At 39.7% G+C, this 22,593-nt stretch overlaps 2 protein-coding genes across 2 annotated transcripts; both read right to left on the bottom strand.

The window, feature by feature from the left end:
- Positions 1-872: 872 nt before the first annotated feature.
- Positions 873-14,262, bottom strand: bsg (basigin). The gene is made up of 8 exons (XM_061077695.1): positions 14,032-14,262; positions 7,304-7,472; positions 6,278-6,366; positions 5,240-5,376; positions 4,749-5,025; positions 2,932-2,956; positions 2,765-2,837; positions 873-2,034 (listed from the first exon to the last, which is right to left on the bottom strand). The coding sequence occupies exons 1-7, from the start codon at positions 14,093-14,095 to the stop codon at positions 2,777-2,779; spliced, it is 822 nt and encodes a 273-aa protein (XP_060933678.1). The 5' UTR covers positions 14,096-14,262; the 3' UTR covers positions 873-2,034; positions 2,765-2,776.
- Positions 14,263-16,225: 1,963 nt separating this feature from the next.
- LOC133010342 (E3 ubiquitin-protein ligase RNF126-like) lies at positions 16,226-21,735 on the bottom strand. Its single transcript, XM_061077886.1, has 9 exons — positions 21,652-21,735; positions 20,312-20,370; positions 19,746-19,806; positions 18,990-19,225; positions 18,786-18,854; positions 18,616-18,685; positions 18,346-18,439; positions 17,389-17,504; positions 16,226-17,260 (listed from the first exon to the last, which is right to left on the bottom strand). The coding sequence occupies exons 1-9, from the start codon at positions 21,724-21,726 to the stop codon at positions 17,093-17,095; spliced, it is 948 nt and encodes a 315-aa protein (XP_060933869.1). The 5' UTR covers positions 21,727-21,735; the 3' UTR covers positions 16,226-17,092.
- Positions 21,736-22,593: the final 858 nt, after the last annotated feature.

Below are 22,593 nucleotides of genomic sequence, written 5' to 3'. Positions count from 1 at the left end.
CTTAAGCACTGAAAATCAACCGTTATTGTTGTTTTTACACAGATTTTTCTAGATTTGTTTGAGGTTTTTAAGTAGATATAGATTTGTTTTGTTTTGTCATGGAAAACCAAATGTTAAAACTTCCTTCTATTCACATGCACACACGCACACACACGTAGGCACATCAGTGGGCCGCGGATTACTTTCTAGTCAGAATGGTGGTCCCTGGGACAAAACCAGTTGAAAACCCCTGGCATAGAGGAATAGAAGTTTAAACATCCACTATTGATATTGATAATGTTGTGATTGTAGTAAACATTTAAAGCTGTACCTTCAGTGATGAGCACAACAACCCTCTTCTTTCGCCATCTTTGACGAGGGATCTGCCTCCGATTTGTCCGACATGTTCTGAATACTAAAATTGTAACTCCTCGACACCAGTACTTTTTACTTTTTTTAAAACACACAGGACATTTTGTCTTTAGGCAAGAACTACTTGATTGCATTATTTGGACTGTCCAACCGTGTATTAGCTTTGGCTTTATAATGGAATGTATTTTTTCACCAGACAACCATGTATTCTGTCCCCATCACCTGGACAGGAAGCCCCCTACAGAGAAATATAACAGTCAAGCAGGGCTGCAAAGATTGTGCCAAGTAAAACCTGTTTTTCGCACACCTGTTGTAAGACAGATGTGAACTTCTTTCATAAGAAAGTAAGCATGTCAGTGGACACACCCTAAATGCTTTACTGCTCTTTTAAAAGTTAATGTTTGTGTTAGGCATTAAGGAGTCTATAGGAAAACATTCATCAACATTCAACATATTTTGTGGAGATTATACCTTGAAAAGTCAACATTTCATTGGAATAAAGTCAGAGAAGTAAACACAGGTCAAATCAAATATACCTTTATTCAGTTTGTGAAAGTTGCACAACAGATGGTGTTCCATGTAATTGGATGGTACAACAGTTTGCACAAATTGTTAGGTCTTTTTTTTTATTCGTTAAACTCTGAAACGGTAACATCCAATCACAACACTATTCAGGTTAAATGTATGGCTTTGAATCATCTACACAGTGAAGGGGACAGAGACAGTGGTCCGACAGTCGCACAGAAAAGGATTTAGCTCAGATCACATTGAGTGAAAAAGACAAATCGACTTATTGCATGTTCATCTGCAGTTTCTTAACTTTAGTGTACATCAGTATTTACGTTGCATTCAACTGAAGCAACACAACTTGCATCTCTTGCACTTGGTCCGTTAAAGGTTTTTATTTTGGATGTGACATCGGCAACAAACACGAGAGGTGACTACAAATTTATTTTAAAATATGTGAAAATTAAAATGAAATAAAAGCATGTCAAATTTCTCATGGCAACAAAACTTAAAAACATTGATTCTTCAAAAGGTCTGCATTTTAATTTAAACCTCACATTTTAAATTGTAACAAATGAAAAAATCCAAAGAGGAGCGAGGAGAAACGGTGCTTGTTAAGGCAAAGTATAAAACTCTGCAGAGAAAGGTTTGTGTTGGTGTAGGGACAGATCAAACGTGTGAATTCAAACACACTTCAGTTGTTGCTGTAAGAATGGCAGTGATGGATCAGCATCAAAAACTGTTTTTCAGATCCTCTAAACAAAACTTGTGCTGCTTTACAAGTCACCCTTCCTGATCGGAGAATATAAAAAGCGAAGACTGACAACTGTGCGGTCAGTGAAGGAAGCATCGGCATGAACAGAAAAGAACCACAGACTAAGCATTCCTCACATGAACCTTCTAATGATTTCACAACGAATACACACACTTGGCTAGAACAGCGTTTAAACTCATGCAATATTTGCCCTGGAGGCCTCAAGCAGAAAATATTATTTCACACTTTGTTCTCTGGTAGCACAATGTGGAGAAGAATATAGAAGAAAATTAAAAGAGAGGAAATCCTTCAGGTTCTTAAAACATCAACACCCGAGCACAAAAAGGTACTTATAATTGCAGGGTGCACAAAAGAATGTGCCAAAAAAACGCTGAGTCATGGACTGCCATCTGCTCGTCCATCTAGGAGGGGAGAACAGAGACATGAGTGAAATACAGTGTTTAACTGAGGCGAAAAAAACTCACTTTTCAAATAGTATTTGAAAATGAAATAGGATCTTTTTTTAAAACATTTTAACGGAGACGTATCGTACTTTTTCTGTTTTCCTGTGTTATGTCTTTTTATGTATGTAAAAGTTCTGCAGAGTTAAAAAGCTTAAAGTCTCCAGTAGTTCCTCTCTTCCATAGAAAACTGACACTGAAACTTGCCCGTAGTCTGGCTGACTCTTACTCGTCAGGATTAGCACTTCAGATACAGTTTGGAACTTTTACACAGTTGTGTAACATACGCCGTCACTTTTTGAAGTAATGACTGTATTAATTTAAACCCAGAGATGCAGTTAAATCCAAGTAGTTCTGTGCTCATATGAGACAAGCAGCTATTTGTTCATGTGAACTGCTCAAGTTAAAAGCAGTTGATGGTGAAAGCCATGGCTACTTGGCAGAGCGCAGAGGCCTCTCTCTTCATTTAAGTCACGTGTTTGGGACCATTTTGGCTTCAAACCATGAGCTCTGTGATCTGTGGTAGCCCTAGTGAGCACAACGCTGATGTCATGTGACATTTATTATGCAAATGTGGGCCATCATGATGCAAACCAAATGAGAAATTACAAACTGAAAAGAAAGTTTGAACCTGAATGAAGATTATCTGTCTCCTGTAAGTAGATGAAGCGGATCCATCTTACACACTCACCAGTTTCAGCTTCTAGTTAGAATTCCTTTGCCTCACATTCTTGTCTTTGTGGTTGTCATTAGAGTTGCTCTTCCTGAAAAACACATTATAGAACAAACATTATGTTCTGTAACAGAAGACAAAATCTAAAGTGACGATCAAGGTAGGAAGCTGTAGAGAACACTTACAGAGGAGCAGATCCTGAGTCGTCATCTAGAGTCGATCAGTGAAGGGAGGAAAACAACAAGAACAGTGAGTTGAAAGCAGGTTACGCTTGTGACTGGTGTGAGTAGTAGTAGTACATGCCCCCTCCCCACGGACGATGGAAGCAAATGTTATAACATAATATCCTCTGCAACAATGCTCCAATGAGGTTATGATCAAATCCAACTAAACATGAACTGAAGCATGCCCACCACCTGTGGAGTATCTGACAATGATTGAACAAAGTCCTTAGATCGATCATCAAGCACACAATCACTGTTGTGTGCTAAATGTCACTGTTAAAAATACTTTATATAAATAAATCTCAAGTAACATTTGAAAAATTGCCATTCATGGACACTTTTGTACACTGTTGAGTATCACCCCTTAGAATCACAGACGCTCATGCAAAACAAGCAGAGGACACCAAAGAAACACTGCAGAGGCCATATTGAGACAAAGGACAGTAGGCATCAAAAATCTGACAGAGCTAACACACAACCTGGCATGTACAGTGTCCGTTTCAACACCAGAGCAGCAGCACGTAGTCACAAGGTAAGGTAGAATAGCCGAAATCTGGCCAAACGGCGAATTAGTTAAATGGTAAACTGGTCTCGAGAAGAGGGTTGCCTATCCTTTATCATGCATGAAGTACAAGATGCAGAAGGCATGCAGACACAATGGTGAAACTTCTCACTTATCAACCTGTCTTATTTCAAGTCAAACCATTACACTACACTGAGTGACTCCGTATGACTCTTTCAATGGCTCAAACACTTGGATTTGATAAAAGAAATGTGGCCAGGAAATGAGGTGGAGAGAAAACAGTTGACACTTGCTCTGATCTAAGTACATTGCCGGGCCAGTGAAAGAGTAACCTAATCTTTGAGCAATTTCATCAGGTGTCTCTGGTGACTAAGGAAAGCAGTTCATTCAGGCTCCACGGGCATTTCTCCTTGTCCTCATCTCAGCTCAACCACTTCAGTCTGACATGCAGTTTGGTTCACTTACCAAAATGCAAAATCAGCAGCGAACAGAGAAGTAAAAATGTAAATAATAAAAAATAATAATTGTGTCTATCACAGATTGCTTAAAACAGAGGCAAACACTAAACACTGATATGTAAAATGTAAATAATGACAAAATCATAAGACAATAACGGTTCATATTGAATTCATGCTACATTCCATACAGCCCGTTTTTACAAGCAGTGCTTGGTTTTGATAATCTCCTTGCAACTTGAGGGCACATAATCTTCTCAGCTCAAAGTTCAGTAACAAGTCCAGTTTGATTTATTTTTATAAGGACTTAAACAGGCTAATTTTCATTCTTTTAGTCTGACATTACATCTGAGAAAAAATAGTAAATAGCTACTTGTGGATTATACCAACAAGAGTGGCCTAATGGCAATGACAGTCCAGGTGACTGTTCAGACGCCAAAATAACATTGATAAAAAAGTGATATAGTGATATGAAACCAGAATTTTAAACAGTGTTAAAATATTACATTGATTATCCCTTCATCTTATGTTTTGATGTATGGCAGTCAATCAAGTTACAAAGTAATGTAAAAGGATAATGACTTTGCTTCATTGGCAAATTAATGCCAGAGAATGTTCAACGTGTTCGTTTATGTTTCTAGTGTGTTTTTTTTAATTTTTCCTGAACTCTGTGTCAACCAAACAGTAGCCGAATTGAAATAAATGAGAAGTCAGCCTATTATACGAGTACTAATGTCGGTCTGAACACGGTCTGACAGTTCAGCAAATATATTGCGTTCTAAGCAGCATGGCGTACGTACCGTCGGTGATCTCATCGGGCTTTCTCCTCTTTTCGTAGATGAAGATGATGGCCACCAAGATGATGACCTCGGCCACAATGCCAAGGAAGGGCCAGAGAGCGGCCAGGCGACTGCGAACACGCAAGTGGATCTTATCGGAGGTTGTGCCAAGTTCGTTGGTTCCAGAGCAGATGTAGTCTCCAATGTCCTCGTCGATACTCAGGCTATTAATGATCAGGGTGGTCTTGTTGGGGGTGCTCTTGATCTCGTATTTGTCACTAGTGCCGTTGATGATGGGCTGGAGTAAAAAAAGAAAAAAGAAGATGCAATCATTTTGCATCATTCCACTTTGATCTATATAATAAATATTTATTACATTTTCATTTTAACTGCAATTACATTATTCATAATGCCTGTAATGTTTAGGTTCATGTTCCTATTATAAATTATTTGAGGTGTTGATCGATGTTATTTGATGTACATTGATCTTGAAGAGCTAGAGAGATACGTACTGTTTTCCCGCCATCGACCTCTTTGAACCAGGTCCAGTCAGTGGGCAGTGGATAGCCATGGCCATCACACACCAGCTCAGCTTCGTCGTTCTCATTGCCATGCTCGGAGTGTTTGTGGGTAGAAACATGGGGGAGTACTGCAGCAAGGAGAGAAACACAAATTCAAATGAAAAATATGAAGGTTTGTAAAAATAATACACTAATCTTGATGTGTCATCTTGGAGCAGAAGGTATAGTTCACTTAGGAATATGAAACCCAAGTTCTGGATGTACATGTGTAATTGTTGTGTAACATTGATTTCCAAGTCTCAGTGTTGACTCTGAACACATCCCTTTGATCCTAACTTTAAATTTATATCAAACTATCAGAGCTGTTATGTCTATCAATTATACATGTGATGCCTAGTTTTCAGGTCTACTTGAAACAAATTAATTTTCCACAAAGTGTAGAGTGGTACAGAAGTAAATAAAGTAGTAAAGTAGTAAATAAAATATGTTTATTTGGAAATTGGAGGCATCTTCTACGGCTTTCATGATACCAAAATGTTAAATTTCAACAAGATACTAATAATGAAAAAACGATTCCCAATGCAACTTTCGAAATCACAACAAAAAGACAAAAGGTCCCGTTATGTTTAGCACTATTGTTATATATTTTTCCTCGAAGCATATTCATTTATTTAATTAATAAATACATATAATGGGGTATCAATACTTTAGACAACCTTAGCGCCTCGTTTTTTCAGTTACAAATTGCTTAATCTAACTCAAAAAGTCAAATAGATGGAATGGATGGAATGGAATTCCAGATAAATCAGGAGGGCACTGTCAGTATCTTGATGTTTCTGAACAAATGGATCAGACAGTCTGGACATCAAATAACATCAGAACCTAGTGTTATTAAAAACATTGAATATTACATGACGCTTCCCGGAAAGTGGCTGCTAACATTTATAAGTGGCCCAATCAGTAAGTATAAAAAACATTTAAGTTGCAAACATTTGACGTGACCATGGTATTTTAAATGACCAAACTTACTTTTGACTTCGATTGTCTTCTTCCCCTCAGGCTCAGTCACGAACACACATTCATACTTCCCAGATGAATGGTGGGTGATCTTGTCCAAACTATGCAAAGAAAAGAAAAGCAAGGGCCATACATAAAAATTTGACGCGATTATCTGTACGGACCTGGCAGCCTAGCATATAGCAGGTAGAAAACTGTGACCACTTTTATCAAAGTGATTCGTTTTACGGTTGATTGGAGTAGAATATCTACAGTAAACTCTGTTTATGCTCAAGGGCTGCGTGTAAAAATAAAGCTGCTCGTCCGAGCAACAAATATTTCATATTTTCCAGAGTAATAACAATCGCACTTTTGTTTGGTGCAGTTGTCTCGTGCAGTCTGGCCTGCTCTCACTAATAGGGAATTAAGGTCAGGCCAAGTGAGCACACTGCTAGGGGCGCTTATCCCTGCTGCCAAGACTACCGGCAAACCTGCACATCTACACAGCCCATCTCTCTGCTAATCAAGAGCGGTGAGCGCCTCTAGCTCTGCAGCTGATGGAGGCAGCCACGGATGGAGGGGGGAAATGTGAGAGGGGGAAGGACAAAACAGGAAATAGGCAAAAATGAGAGGGAGAGAAAATCAGGGGATAAAGATGGAAATGCACCGTTGTAAGAGAGCCAGATATGGAAAGCTTAACAATCAAAGTAAATAAGGAAGATAATAAAAGCTAGAGGAAGAGAAGACAAACAAAGAGCTCCATCTAGGATCAGGGATTATTGAATGTCTTCTACATCAATGTTGCTCAGTGCATATTTCAAACTTTAAGTAATCAAGAAAAATAAAAGACAACTGGGCTTTTCAATTTCTTGTATGGTTCATTCACTCAGTAGTATAGCTCAGTCGATTGACAATTAACTGAATTATTCTGTCCTACCAGTAAGATTATGCAAACACTTCAAGATAAGAACACGTATATTACGATAAGAGGATGAGTGTCAGAGAATCTGCAGCGTAGATTTGCCTGTATATAACAATCGGATAGACGCAGCTACTTACCGGAGGGTCGTGAATGGAGCGGAATCTTCAGACACGGAAGTATCGATTTTTTGGCCGTTGTGCAACCAGTGGGATCCCTTGATGGGAAGGCTGGACTCTGTCATGTTGCAGCTGAGGATTGCGACGGTCTGATTGACGACCTCAGAAGGTTCGGCAATAATGTTTGGGCCTTAAGGCAAACATAGAAAAAATAAATGGAAATTATTATGCATTCTTGTGTTGAAATTAAGCAATTAAACAAAAAAATCTGCTCATTGGCATTAATCTTAATTCTTGGAGGTTTAGTCACAATTGTTTGTTTTAACACACAGGATCTAAATTTCTGTCTAAAATGTACCTTTCATTTTTTTTAGCTAGTCTTGATTTCCATTTTGACTCACGACACTCAACAGTTGCCTTAACAGAAATGATATTGATGGTGATGGACATACTGTGTCCATGATAGCCCTATGCTATTACACTCTGTAATGAGCAGAGAAATAAAAGTCACCAGGTAGTACAGGGTTGGGACACAATTTTTTTTGTTGAAGTAACTGTTGAGTGTTGTGTTGAAAACATATTTTCCTTTTGAGTTTGAGAAAGAAAACACATTTTATGTGACACGTGTTAGTTCTGCACTATACCACACAGAACTTTCCAAAAAAGTGGGAAAAAGACATGACATCTGTCCCACCAACAGTAGAATGAAGGGAAGTAGAGGAGTTATGCCAGAAACTAATAGATGAACTACAAAGGGTCACAGGGAAAAGAGATGTTTAAAAGTGTCATGCAGAAGAAGCCACAAGGGAGGGATGTAAGATTGTTGGCAGTATCTCTGCCAATTCTGTGATAAAATGTAATAATTAAGTATTTTTGCTTCAATTGGGTAGAAGCGGGCCAATTCTTCTAAAGTGACAAAAGTATAATACTGGCCCACAGGAGAGGAACATGCCCCATGGCCGAAAATAATAGGTTGCCATCTTCTGTGCCTAAAGTTCAGTTATGAGTCACTTTGGTTGTAAAACACAGTAAAGGAGTACAAGAATGAACAATAGGGGTTATTGCCAGTGCTAGTATCAAATTGGTAGCAAAATAAATATCTACCAAGAAGCAATACTAGTCAAGTAGTCTAACACCCCATTTGTTTTTCTTTAAATTATTAAACATTCATGTTTTTCTTCAGTAGCCATTTGCGAATAAAAGGCATCATGTTTAAGATATGTTGTGTGTCAGGGAACAGGGGATTAGGGGGCGGCTCAGCCACACTGTATGACCAGGTTCATTCTCTTCTACGGGACAACTTCAGGGCTTTTGAGGAGAGGGAGAGTGGACACTGGGTGAAGCAGGAGGGAGAGGGTACTGGTTTGGTAAGCATGGGAGTATGATTGCAACAGGAGCTGAATGTCCAGGACTGAACTAATGAGGAGATAGTAGCCAAACTATGTTGACTGGCATCTCCTCATGCTTCCTCTGCCACTCACTTTCAATCACAATAATGTTTGCCTGCGAGCGGATCCACTTGATTTTGGGCGTCCTCTTCAGTTCATTGCGGTCAGGGTCGTTGGAAGCTCGGCACTCATATGTGCCCGAGTCGTCGAGGGTGAGGCTAGTGAGGTGAAAGGTGCTTGTGGCATGTGCTACGTATGTGGCGTTAATTTGCACACGGTAGTCCCGTGCCCCATCAAAGAGCTGCGTGAAGGTCTCGTTGGGCTCTTCACCCTGTACAAACCACCACTGCACCTCTGGGATGGGGTTCCCTATCACCTCGCAATACAGCTCTGCACTGTCATCGATCAACTTCATCTTAGACAGTGGAGACTTGATAAACCCAGCTGAGCCACGGTAACAGTCGGCCCAGCAGGCAAAGGTTAAGAGAAATGTTGAATTTGGTGAGTGTAAAGAAAGACAGGTGATATCATGGATTGGTGATAAAAGGCAGTGATGGAAGAAAGGCAGGCAAACAGGAAAAAAAAGAAAGAACAAGAAATAACGTTAATAACACACAAAATGAAATGAAATTATGAAAGTAAAGCACATATAAAAGGTTGAGATAAATGCAACTTCTGGAACTCCGACCCACAAAGACAAATCTAAAAAAATGCAACATGGAAGGTTATCAGGGGTGACTCAAGTCTACTTCAGAGCCAAAACTAAAGGCATGCACTCAGGTTGCAATTTTTCCCAATTATGCCAAAGCCTACAATTCTGAATGTTATAATGTTTAGTTTCATTGAAGAAAGGTGGTGATTAAATGCCATTACCTTTTTGGAGGCTGTAGTTAGTGATGCAGTTAAATTGTATGACTTATAATCAGGAGCGGTCTAAAATGTTGGTTTTCTATGTGTGTGTTATAGGTAAAGGCTTCAATAGTATTAAGGTTAGTGACTAGTACATTTTTAGACATCCTAATGGAACAGAATGAAACAGAACAAATAAAGCAGATGTGGTTGAAATGAAAAAGAAAATTCACATAAAATCCATGAAAGCTTCAGAACATGCATTTAGAATTTGGGGGCTGAGAGGCTTTTCTCTGATGTGTCGAGGGTAGTAACCCAGCAGCAGTTTAGTGTGTCAAGCCAGGCTAACACATCGTGAAGACCTATTTCTAAGGACATTCCTCCACTGATTTAATGGATGCAATGCACATGACATCAATGTACATGGGAGTCACTAAGGTCACCCTCCACTGAGCAGCAAATGCAAACATCCATATACAGCTATCAGGGCATTCACATGGAAATAAACAGACAAGAAATACTGACATGCATGTCAACAAGAGAAAAGATTGTTACACTGGATAAGAGCAATTGTGAGGAAAAACCTTGGCTGGGAAGCTCCTATTAATTTATATTTCACCCATTCATTTGTAGGTTGGTATGATTGTAAGCAAGGTAACAAAAAAATAACTCAACATCACTTGCAGATAGGGACCAGGAACCAGATCCAGGCATAAACTGCGACATTGAGTGTTTTTCACCATATTTCCAGAGACAAATTCATTGATCTTGATGAAAAAATTTAGCACATTTAGGGCAGTGATATCTATAAGCGTGTAGAAATTTGGTGCAGCTTGATTTAAAGGGGCAATTGAGCCTGTGTGGGGTCATGCATTCAACTGAATGCCATTCTAGTTTCCATACTTTGTTTTAATGCTGTGCTTTAATGCTCCCAACCACGCTGTGCATTTTGTGTTGTGCCCTTGACATGCTTTTGAGTGTGTGTTGTCTTTCCAGTACTGGAGCTTTCCACATTCACAGCAGGTTAAGTGGATTAATCTGGTAACTCAGTGGTGGCTGGGGTGTTATCACGATGTTGGTTGAAGGAAAGAACAACATTCTCACACCACAGGCAAAACCCAGAGCATACATACCCCTCTCAAAAACATTCTTACCTCAACAACAAAAAAACAATATCTTTTTCTTCATTTCTATATTGAGATGTATTAAATTTTGTGCTGTGGATGATACATTTAAAACATTTAAGGCAACATAGAGCCCTGTGAACAACATAGAGCATTGTGAACAACAAGAGCCCCAGAGGTGACACGTCTTGTTTCTGTTTTAAAGTGTTTACCCTGCCATTCCCAAAGGTCACCTTCACAGCACATGCTGTGCAAAAGTTCAAAATTAAATATAGTCTAAGCTCCAGTCCCTGCTGTGATTAGATGCAAACCAGACGAATCTTGATGTAAGTGACTAGTTATAACGCTCTCCACCATAACACAAGAAAACCGCGTGTGTGTCCACAGCCCTTGAAACGTAAAAAGTAGCAAAATACCCCCAACTGTGTATACGTACTTAATCTTCTTCATTGGTGTGTTTGCTGTTTCCATTCTAATTAGGGATGCACCGATCCGCTTTTTTCACCTCCGATACCGATATCTGAGGTTTAGTATCGGCCGATACCGATCCGATACTTATTAAACAGTCGGACTCACCTGGTCCGCACCAGTTCTGAGTCAGCTGCTAGGCGCCAGCCGAGGCGCACAGCCGGAGGGGCCCCCCGCGCGACCGGAGGGGGCCCCCCGGACCGGAGGGTTCCCCCAGCGGGCGACACGTGTCCAGAGTCGTCGCCGGTGCGGAAGGCGGGCCGTCGGAGGGGACCGGGTACGGCGGTCGGCAGCGGCGGCGACTCTGGACACGTGTCGGGCCCTTCTCGGGGATCACCTCAGCTACGTCGCCCGCTGGGGGCCCCTCCGGCGGACACCACCCCGCGGTCCCAAGAAAATGAGAAAAAGCCCCCCGCACCAGCGACGCCGTGAGGCGCCACCGGACCCCCCCAGTGTGCTGTTAAACTCATAAGTGACACAGGGGAGCTGATCCTTTCGCTCGCTGCATTTTGTAAACACGGCGTGTTGCTTGCGTATGACGTCACTCACAGCGCACAGCATAGAATTACACTGAATAGATCCGCCTAATTCGAAAAGCTGGTTGAAAATTTTGAGCAGTAATTTACTCTTTCGAAAAAGAAAGGACACACACAGACCCAAACCCGTAACACTCTAGTCACAAAGTACATTGAAATGTTCACACTAAACCGGAAAGGCTAACAAAGTAAATCCTTTTGAAGTGGTTTATATATACTTACAAACACAAGTATTTTTATCATTTTACTTGAACGACTTTATACGCAATTTTTTCAATAATGTTCATTGTTAGGGACAAAATCCCAGAAAATAGAGATACAATTTTTGTCAGTACCACCCAACCCTACTTGTTACTGTCAAATATATACGGAATGTGACCTGATTTGTCTAATGTAATCATTCAGCTGTGTTGGATTAGCACAGATTTGTTGCTTGTATTAGAAGGATGTCAACTCCCATTAGAAAAAACAAAGAATTGCACTGTTTCTGCAGGACTGCTGCTCTGACTGCAGGCTTTGATCATATAAGGACAATTTAAATAAGAGCAGGTTAAGCAGCTCAACTCTCAAAATAATAGTCCATGAGTTAATATGTCTGTATAAAATTAGGATAAAGACGCGGAGGTGCTAAACATGTGGAAAAACTGTGTTTTCCCCAACACAGATAGAGCTGGGCAATATGGAAAAAAAATCTTCCCACGATATAAGGTCAGGCGATTCAAGTCAAATAACTAGAAAAGAATTGTTTGGCACATTTGTGTTTATGTAAAGTTTTCTCCCTAAGTACAAACGTTTTTTCTTATGCAAAAAATGAATTTTACTTGCTCGTACGGTCCTTCTGTGCCACTGCACTTTACTTATATTTCATAAAAACCCTACAGTGAGAAGGTATGATTTACATAATCAGCATTTTTATTTAATAATAATGTATACTCAACTCTACCTCATTCTGAAGTGCCGTCTGCTGGTACAACTGAATTTTCCTGATGTGTGGATTACTAAAGTTTTATCTTATCTTAAATTAGCTCCACTGAGGAGCATTACTCCGCTGTTAGTGCAACAACACATTAGGTGATGAAATAGTATTTGTAAGTGTACCTGTAAGACTGTGCTGTGGGGGGCTCTTTAAAAGCTTTTTAAAGCAATTCCAACATTATTTTAAAATAACAAACACCCAATACATTTAAATCCTGACATGGCAGAGTTCAACAACAATGGAGTCAGCAACCTGTGTGTAAATGATGTACAATGTGGGCTATTGTCATATTGTTAAGAGTCCAGAGCTCATGTGGGTGCTCACTCTCAGGCACGCCAACAACTGTTAGCTTTGTAATGTGACGGAAAATGATGGTCAGTTGCAAAGCTGACATACCAAATCGAGGAGTTAAAATATACTTATGAATACTGCTCCCAGGGACATTTCAATTGTGACTAGTCAACATTGCCCAAAGAAACAGGTGTTGCCCCAATGCTGACAAACACACACTGTGACACATCCGACAGATCATGATAACTGATCACTGTAACCAGGCAGAGATGTGTGGATGAATCTAGGTATGGGTTAAAATGAAGACGTTGTTCAGTAACATTTGAGTTTGTTGACCAAGGTCGATGATCCAACAGGGAGCAGAGGGGCCAGCGGTGGCTAACATATTAATGTACTAAACCACAGAGTACGGAAGTTACTGTGACACACATGATGAGCTAGTGGCTCATTAAATCAGAGAGATCAGATAAATGAGGAACAAGCCAACGACCATAGCAAGGGTGTGAAGCGAATTCAGGCCCCTGTTATTAAAAGCCTGCCCTAACAGAACTTAAACACTACGTTGGGCTTAACATGATTTCGGGGGGGAAAAGCATGAGGGGACAGTTAACGTATAATTAATAGAGTCTATTCCTATATTCAATAGGCAACAAGCCTTCGAGACGTTACGCAACAGCAACTTCTGTTGGCACTGAACGACACAACAAGCAAACGCGTCATCGAGCCAACACACCTCGCAGAATAACAAGATCGACGACACTTGTTAGCATTTGGCTAACATACAATAAATGCAAACGCGCGAAGAGATTTCACACGACGCAGATTGAAGGAAACCACATTCGACGTAAACGCCGTGTAAGCGCAGGCACGCTTCGGCCCGAGTGGCTCGTACAAGACCGCAAATTAGCAAATAAATGTGTCGCTAGCATCGACGCTAACCCTGACACCGCTAATGTTATCACGGCTGTGTGTCGCTTACATAATTAACAGCCGTATGTTCTATGTTAGCAGCGGCAAAGATACAACACTCGTAGTGTTGGGAGGCAGGAATTTACATGTATAGTCAGGGCAAAGTCTACATCTTCGACCAACATGGCTGACACCGAATTCTTCCTACCTGTGGAGGCATTGGCTCGCAAGCAGCTGAGCAGAAGGGCACTGACAGCCCACAGGAGCTTCATGGTGGACACGATTCACCGAGCCGTCGAGTGAACAGTAGTATTGTCAGACAGAACGAGTCTTCTTCCTCCTCCTGTCCCGAGTCTTCTTCTTCTTCTTCGTCTCCTCCTCGGGAAGTCGCAGCGGGGATGAGGCAGCTGAATGTCCGGTGGGCGGCTCGTCCTCTACCAGCGCCCTGGTCGTCACGTACGAGTGACGCACACGTTGGAGGGCGGGGCTACGTCACATGTAACGTTAATGGGTGTCTGTCTATACAGTGTATAAATGGTTGATCTTCATTTACAGATTTAACTTATTCAGTGATAATGCTATTTTATAATGACAAATATTCTCTGTTTGATTGTGAAGTCATTCAAGCCAAATCAAATGAAAGTTTAGAAGTGTTTGAATTGGATTTTCAAATATGATAGGGTCCTAAAAAGGATATCAACGTTTCATATAGCCAATATCAACATTTATCACAATAAATGTCTTATTATTTCTTTGAAGTAAAGGAATTTTTTTTTTTTTCTCTTTTGGCACCATCCTTTTATTAAATCAAATAACAAATTTGCTACCCTGGACTCCAACTCTAACTCATTTATTTCTTATTCTTTTCATCCATTATTTTATTCTCCATATACCTCTTTTAAAATTATGTTTAAATACTTATTAATATATTGTCTTATGTTGCTTTTACAATGTTGCCATGCCTTTCATATTTCATATTAGACACTTTGAATTGCCTTGTTGAAATGTCCTATACAAATAAACCTATTATATGCATTGAAATTTTGTTTTATTGCTATGGAGGAAATTTATACTGCAGTTATTATTGGAATGTTTTATTACCCAGCCCTTCTTTGGTCGGACAAAATCAGAAACAGAAATATAAGCCCAGAAAAACAAGTGAAGGAAAAATAGAGATCTTCAACGTCATTTCAGATGATCAAAAAATGTAATTAGATGAAATTCCTGACATCCAATGTTCAAGCACAGCATTAAAACTGTTTTTTTGTGAGATTTAATTAAGATTATTATCCCCAATATCCCAATATTCCCTGACAATTCAAGCAGGCCTGAATAAATGTATGAGTATCTATATGGGGGAAAAAGCCCAGAATCCATTACTGCCATGCTATCTGAAATGATTTTTCTTGCCAACCCATAAAAAATATTTTTGTAAATTGAATGTCAGATTCACAAAAAACTAAATATTTTTTAAATTCCACCTGCGACACTCACATCTACCCACCTGTACATTCAGATTCCTTGGAGCTTAAGTGGAAGCTGAACCTGCTAATATGCAGAGACATTTTAAAAAGTATCAATATTTTTCAAGGTGCACATATGAAAAGATGCAAATTCCATACCTGCACAATTTTAACAATGAATAAAATACAAGGCAGCATGTCAACATTGTAAAGTCAAACCAACGAGCACCGGTCAAGTGGATCCATTGGTCTTTCAGCTCGACTAAGACAGAAAGTCCACAACAATGATTCCTCCAGAAAAAAGGCCTTTGAAGCTAAACCTCAGAGACGAGGTACAATGTGGAGGAAATACACCCATATGGCTAAACAATCAAAAAGGAAGCAAATTCATGGCTCATAGATAACATTAGCAGGCAAGGAGCCCATTAAAAGGATATAGGCAGTTTTCTATCAGCAGGCCTTTGGAGCAAGAACAAAGCAATCTCAACACAGCATTATGCATTGAAATCACCTCCGGCAGGGTTCCCTAAGATGTTATTGTTGCCTGCTTGGTTGATCTAAGACCCTGCGAAACGACATTAAAAGAACACATTATGTATCTGGGACATGCATAGCTGCCCAGTTCATAGCTAATCTGTTAAATATTTAACATAGCACCATTTGGTTTATTTGGTATGAGGACAAACATGTTTGATCTTTGGTCAATTTGAACATTATCTGCTGTACCAATTAACAAATTCAGGAGTTGTTGTTGCGTGTGTTTCTTGAACACCAATGACTAGTGGAAGGTTTTCGGTATATACACCTCTGTGGGTGGTTTCCTGCTGCGTTGTTGTTCTTGATAAAATAACTTAATTTGACCATGTCTCTAAATACATTTTAAGACTGCAGTTGTACACAAGACTTTGAAAGATCATATAAACACACACTGAGAATACGTCACTGGAAATTTGAGTGGCACCACCCAAACATCTTTATTTTGATTTCCAATATTCTTTATTGTACACGAACATACTGCAAATCCATCATTTTCAACTGGCAACTTTAGAAAATATTTAATTTACCCTTAAGTTAAAATGCACAAATGCAATGAAATGTAAAAGTGTGTCATCTGAAAACTTGACCCTCAATTTAGCAGATAAAATAAAAATATCTGTGTGTTTGTAATGATTAGCCACATCACCATCCATACAGCACATAGTTACTGCAATTTGACATCTTTTCTAGTGCAACCAATGGTAATTGTGCTAAAACTGATTATAGAGGATTAAAATCAAAAATATTTCCAAACCATGAAATAGCAAAAATGCCCACTAACAGTGCACTGCAATGGGTCATTTTATCTGTCAGAAATTAATACTAATTATAAAGGAATAACTGTACATATCCCTTTTGCTGAATTGGCAAAAGGGGGTCATTTTAAATCATAGAAGTCTTGTGATTAAAAAAGAAAAAAGGACAGCAACTGTGTTGTTGTCCCAAGTTCTCTACCATTGGATTTCCTTCGCTTCTCTTCCTTGTATGAGATGGTTCAGGCAGATCAAACCCTTTTGAAGTCTCTACATCCTCCTTGACATAAGCTGCACTCCAGGGCCTCTGCCCTTCCTCTGTTCAGATTCCTGATGAGGGTGGGAGCATCAGGTTGAGCCTCACGTATCACTTACCCCTGAGTCACGTGAGAGTGCTCCTGACAAGATGCACTCAGGTCTCTACCCTAGGACAGGGAGAAACTGGAGGTCACTGCTCTGAAGTAAAGCAGCCACAGAGCTATAAACAGCTCATAGGGTGATAAGGAGAAATGTCTCTCTAGGAGTTATCAGTGGAGTTGTCATTGCTAGTCGAACTTGAGGACTGAGGGGTAGAGGAGGATGAAGAGGAAGAGGAGGAGGTAAAGTTCATCCCTGATAGTTCTGGAGGGTTTGTTGCGGTGTTCTGTCCACACAAGCTTTTCCTGCATACTGGACACGTATCATGCTGGAAAACAAGGGGAAAAAAGGGGGAAACAATATAATTAGTCTTATTGCTGCTGTTTTTCCACTGCTACATAGCAACTGTTGTAAAAGGTAAGACGATTAAATTGGTGGTGCTTAAATGACACATACCTGTTCCAGCCAGGGTACTATGCAATCATTGTGGAACATGTGATTGCACGGGAGCTGCCTCACGTTTTCTCCAACACTGTAATCTTCTTTACACACTGGACATTCCAGCCCTGAAGCTGAAATTACAGAAAATGATGAATATCATGTGTAGAGGGAAAAGTTGAAATAATGACATTAAGGCCTTTCAATTTTTATATTATAATGGCCAACGTCCGGGTCTGTACAATTCAAAACTGGTTAAGAAACCAAAGTGGATCATATAACTACAGTTCAATATATTATTCACTTTCAATCAAACAGGTATTTTTCCACAGCAAGAGTTTTCATGAGGTCAACATGGGAAACCTGTCCCTATAGTAACATATAAATCTAGGGTGGAGCGACTCCAGCCTCCAGGCCGAATAAGGCTTACAAAACAATTCATAAATACTGAGGAGTAACTGAGAAATACTAAAAATAATCTGCAATTATTTGTTTTCTTCAAGAAAACAACATAAAACAGTAGAGTAACATGCTTCACAGTGGTCTATTGGGGCTGTGCACCAGTCCAATGTTCCAAGACAAATGGATAAATATTTTTTTTATTCATCGTCATCCAAAAGGGAATCCTCAGAGCTGCTGATAGCTCCATTAATTTATCATCATCCTCGGCAGGCAGACTGAACTCAACATGACATTGGTAGTTTCTACATAAGCTGTGAGCAATCGTGGGAAAGTCAGACCCTGACTTAAAAAGTCCTTTTCTGTGTCCCGGTCACTCAGGGGCCCATGAAAGTGTGGCAATCATAATAATCAACCCTCATTGGTCTGATATAACCCACCCCCCGTTTAAAGCTTCCTCCACAAGACGAATCACATTTTTTTGGGAAACCCTGAAACAAACAAGCTATTTTGAAAAACAATTATACTTCTTCACAATCATTTCAGCAGTTGTGACTATTATGTATTCTAACTTACCAACATGCACATCTGTAATTTGTACTGTAGGAAGAGTTTTTATTTTATCTCTATCAGCAGGCGGGGGTCCCGTATTCTCAAACTGGTTTAATAACTAAAGAGAGAAAAAGGGAAACAAATAGGAAGAAAATTGTGAGATAGAGTTTGCATTACATGTATCACATATACTCAATATCCCCAATATGTAATTCAAAGTGTAATATATATTTATCCATTTCAGAATGAGCAAAAAAAAAACCTTCAGAAACAAGTCGAAGGTCTTTACAGTACCTGTGTTATAATTGCATCTAGTCCATTAGCTCCCCAGGCATAATCCATGGGATTTGAATGAAGAACACCCCTTAAAAAAACAAAAAAATGAAACATCAATCCAGCTAGAATGAAACCAAGGGTAAATTGTGAACTTGCTACAATTTTACAACATTGCTCCAGAGACTCACCATGGCCCAACACCTATATTTGGCATTGCAGTAGGTGCAATTATTCCATTCACTAGCTGCTGAATGATTCTACAAAAGAGAAAATACAGGTAGAGTTCAGGAACACTTTAATTAGGTTCTGCATATCAAGACATTTAATTATATCAGAAGACAAACACCATAAAACAAGCACAAGCTGGACTTGTCACAGAGTATATTTCTTACCCTTCTAAAGTGGGTACTCCCTCGTGCCTCCCAGCTTGCCGCCTCGAACCATGACGACTCCTTGGTTGCCTAGCACCATATCGTTGCCGTGATGCTGTTTCCCTTTCCCTCCTGTTTTCAACATCCCGGTTGTCCTCTGTTCCCAGTCCAGCCCCAAAGTCAAAACTGTCGTCGAAGACACCCAGGGCAAACTGACCATAGCCTGACGGGAATGTGAACAAGTGCTGGTCTGGAGTCTGTGAGACGAAGAAAAAAATTAAAGACACCAGAATAACCCAGGTGTCCTGATGCTGGTGGTGGAAAACCAGTACAGCTCAGTGGTTTATCCAAAGTATATCATCCAGCTAACAACAAATATCGCAGGTCGATACAACAAACCTGAAGTGAAGTTTGTTTTACTATCATGTAAATCATAGAATAGTGTTGACTGACATACAGTATTTCCATGAAATATTAATAATTGTGGGTCTTCAGAAAGCACCGACTTGGACTACACATCAGACTAAGGGTGATAGCTAAGGGTGAGCAAAGTAAAAAACAACCAAATCACCCAATAACATATGACAGTAAAAGATATATACTAGATACAGAGGTGAAAAAGAAATGTCCATTACTTCCAGTCCCAGATCAACAAAACGTCAATGCAATAATACTAAGAAATGCTGCCGTAGGCAACTGTATAGAAGACCAGAGGGACATTATGTGAGAGACAGAGAGAGGGAGAGTGTGTGAGTGAGGAGTGAGTAACTTAAAAACCTCAAATGGTTGCTGGTTCTGGGGTCCGCTGGAGAGGGTAGACATGGAGCCATTGTCAGCACTAAACAGGGAACAGATTGTTGACAGGTTGTTTCGACTTTATGACGTCAAAGGAAATTTGATTTTTTTTTCATCCTTCCGAACTATTACGCTAACATGTTTCACTGGGTCCTTTACTTCTACCTATACTTGCCCCTGCATATTTTGACAGCTTGTGTATTGGCTGATTTGCAGTCATAAAAAATGATTGTGTTCCCAATTTTTATTGTCACATCTTATGATAATATGACAAAAGGTTAAGGATGAGAGCCAGTGAAGCAATGCTAATCAAAACAAAGAAAGGTCCTTAATGCACCTGTTGTCGAGCAATGTAGAGGCATTAATGAATTTCTTTTTTCAATGACACTTCAAATGACAAACAGGGTCTGTTCTATACAAATCAATGCGTAAGATTGACATAACACAACCTCACAATCTAAACCACTTATTTCAGAGTCAAAATAAATGCAAATGTTTTAAATAAGGGACAGAGGCCAAGATGATAATACATGGATGCATACACTCACCTTCTTTCCTCTAGCAGCTCCTCAATAAACCCGGAGTCACATCTCGGACACGTATAGTCCTGTTAAGGAAAAAACCAAAGCAGCTTAGGGATGGACTTTGGGATAAAGAAGACAGAACATGCTTATACATTTTTACCTTTTCAGGTTCACACACACGTTCAACATATAAATATGAATCTGAAAATAAAAGATGAACACCAGATTTTTTGGAGACCACATCACTGATGATCCCTGAGGACTAAGGAGAGTGTTCCCTCCCCCCAAAAAAACCTGTTCTAGTGGAAATGTTGAAAGTGTCATAACCAGCTGTGCCACTATCTGATGTGGGAACCGTTTGTCTATAGGCCCTTTTGGCAAACACTCAGGATAACTGACATCTCTCTTCTCTACCTCCATGATGTCAATCAAGAGGTTTTTTTTACAAAAAGCCTCCAGCACATTAGAGGATAGAAACCCTGCCGATAGCTCAGAATGCATATAATGAGGAACAGCTTCTTCCTCCAGGGTGGAAGACACATAACACTAACCCATCAGTCAACAGAGAGAGAAGATATAAACACAAACCTTATTGCCTCATATATTTGATTAAACCTTCACGTGATTGTATCAATATTTTACTAGCTATTTTTCCAAAAGAGTAGCTCCTCTAATCGATAAAACCAGTAGTGATAGAGCTGTGAGGTGTCACTGCCACCACCAGTCATTACCAGCACCCTACACACACACCTATGGCTGATCGCTCACATTGTGACGGCCACATGCAGACAGATCATTCTAGCCTGCGACAGACGCTCACTTACTGAATGGCAGGACAAGAAAAGGACGGAGTGGTATTGTTGCCACCGGATCATTCACATGTGTTGTTGCAGGTCTGGTGCACGAAGTCTTAAGTGAGACGACAGCTGTGCATTTGTAAAATGAGAAGCTGGGAGTCGACGGTTAACGTTAGATACGTTGACAGTGTTCCTGGGGGACTACAGCTAATACTACAGGCTGTATAGAAGCGTATTATTGTCCCAACTGTTAGCTATATTAACTGGCCAACCGTAATTATACACATAGGCTGCTGCTGGGCCTTGTTACAGCGCATGTGGCCGAAGAAGCAGCACTGTGATCGAACGTGTTGACACACTGACAGATCCAGCACTCAGATAACAAGCTAACTGACACTGAGCTCCGTTAGCCTGATACACGGGAACTCAGAGGGGCCGGCTAACGCTGCTAGCATGCTAACAGTTGACTGCGCTCTTACTACGATTTCTATAGAAGAAACAACAACGCCGCCTTGTTTTTTATTCGCCCACCAGTCGCTACCTTGACTCTGTGTGTGTGTAACTTACGGGAAGCCGGGGGCTGATCTCTGCAGAGCATCTGTGACAGAAGAAGCGACTGGGCCATAGGGGAGCTTCAGCCATCTTTAGCCACTGAGCAGTTAGAGAGCGGAAGAACTACGGAGCACCGCGAAGGACAATAATGTCAACATCCCAGAAACCACGACGATAGCGTCATGGCTGCATTGCATCATATATAATATTTATAATATTTAAAATGGAGAGACTTGAAGATATGATGACTAAATTGAGATGTTATAAAAAGTTACATTCTATTGCATGTAGAAATTAACCCTTATCAAAAACAAAAAAGTGAGCGCAGACTTTTTCACTATGAATATAATATTACATGTGACCCTAGATTAACATGATTAAGTATCATATCACAGGAAGTTCATTTATCTGTTTAAATTTTTTTAGTTAATTGAACATGTTTATTTTTATGTTATTGGATTTATATTTAAATAATAATAAATTGAGTTTTTTACAATTGTATTTGATTGATCTTGCATTTAATTATTGGACTGTTTATGTATATCTACATATTTTGTATGTTTTGTACTTAAGTGACTAATTAAACATGGATATAGATAAAAGCATTGTGAGCTTTACTTGAAAAGGAGAAGAACAACTGAATGAATACTAAATAATACATTGGGCTGTAAAATAATAGACTAAGATTAATTTGAGCATTTAAAATGTTTTTTGTGTGAATTAAGTAACTGTGTTACAAATGGTTTAAATATGAAGAACATAAAAACAGCTTAAATAATCACTATTAACCTTCCTTCATTTGAAAACCACTATCAACAATGTGTCTTATAAAATACTGCCACGTGGTGGTGCTTTTGTGTATCAAGTGTTGAGGGGTGTCACACTATTTCACTTTGTAGCCACTGGCTGAAGATACAATTCACTTATGCTTAGTTTCCAGGGGAATTTATAAAATCT

The sequence above is a fragment of the Limanda limanda genome, chromosome 9, assembly GCF_963576545.1.
Source record: "Limanda limanda chromosome 9, fLimLim1.1, whole genome shotgun sequence".
NCBI lineage: Eukaryota > Metazoa > Chordata > Actinopteri > Pleuronectiformes > Pleuronectidae > Limanda > Limanda limanda.
The sequence above is the reverse complement of the archived record's forward strand: the minus strand, read 5'-3'. Positions and strand labels throughout refer to the sequence as shown.

What these genes read in the sequence shown, in the direction of transcription:
- bsg (XM_061077695.1), bottom strand. Translation starts at nt 14,095, where the DNA reads ATGAAGCTCCTGTGGGCTGTCAGTGCCCTTCTGCTCAGCTGCTTGCGA. An exon ending in GAAGACAATCGAAGTCAAAA is followed by an intron (nt 5,377 to 6,277) that starts GTAAGTTTGGTC and finishes TCCTTGCTGCAG; the next exon opens with TACTCCCCCATGTTTCTACC. An exon ending in GACTCAGGATCTGCTCCTCT is followed by an intron (nt 2,838 to 2,931) that starts GTAAGTGTTCTC and finishes TGTGTTTTTCAG; the next exon opens with GAAGAGCAACTCTAATGACA.
- LOC133010342 (XM_061077886.1), bottom strand. Translation starts at nt 21,726, where the DNA reads ATGGCTGAAGCTCCCCTATGGCCCAGTCGCTTCTTCTGTCACAGATGC. An exon ending in TAGATGCAATTATAACACAG is followed by an intron (nt 18,440 to 18,615) that starts GTACTGTAAAGA and finishes TTCTCTCTTTAG; the next exon opens with TTATTAAACCAGTTTGAGAA. An exon ending in TAGTACCCTGGCTGGAACAG is followed by an intron (nt 17,261 to 17,388) that starts GTATGTGTCATT and finishes CTTGTTTTCCAG; the next exon opens with CATGATACGTGTCCAGTATG.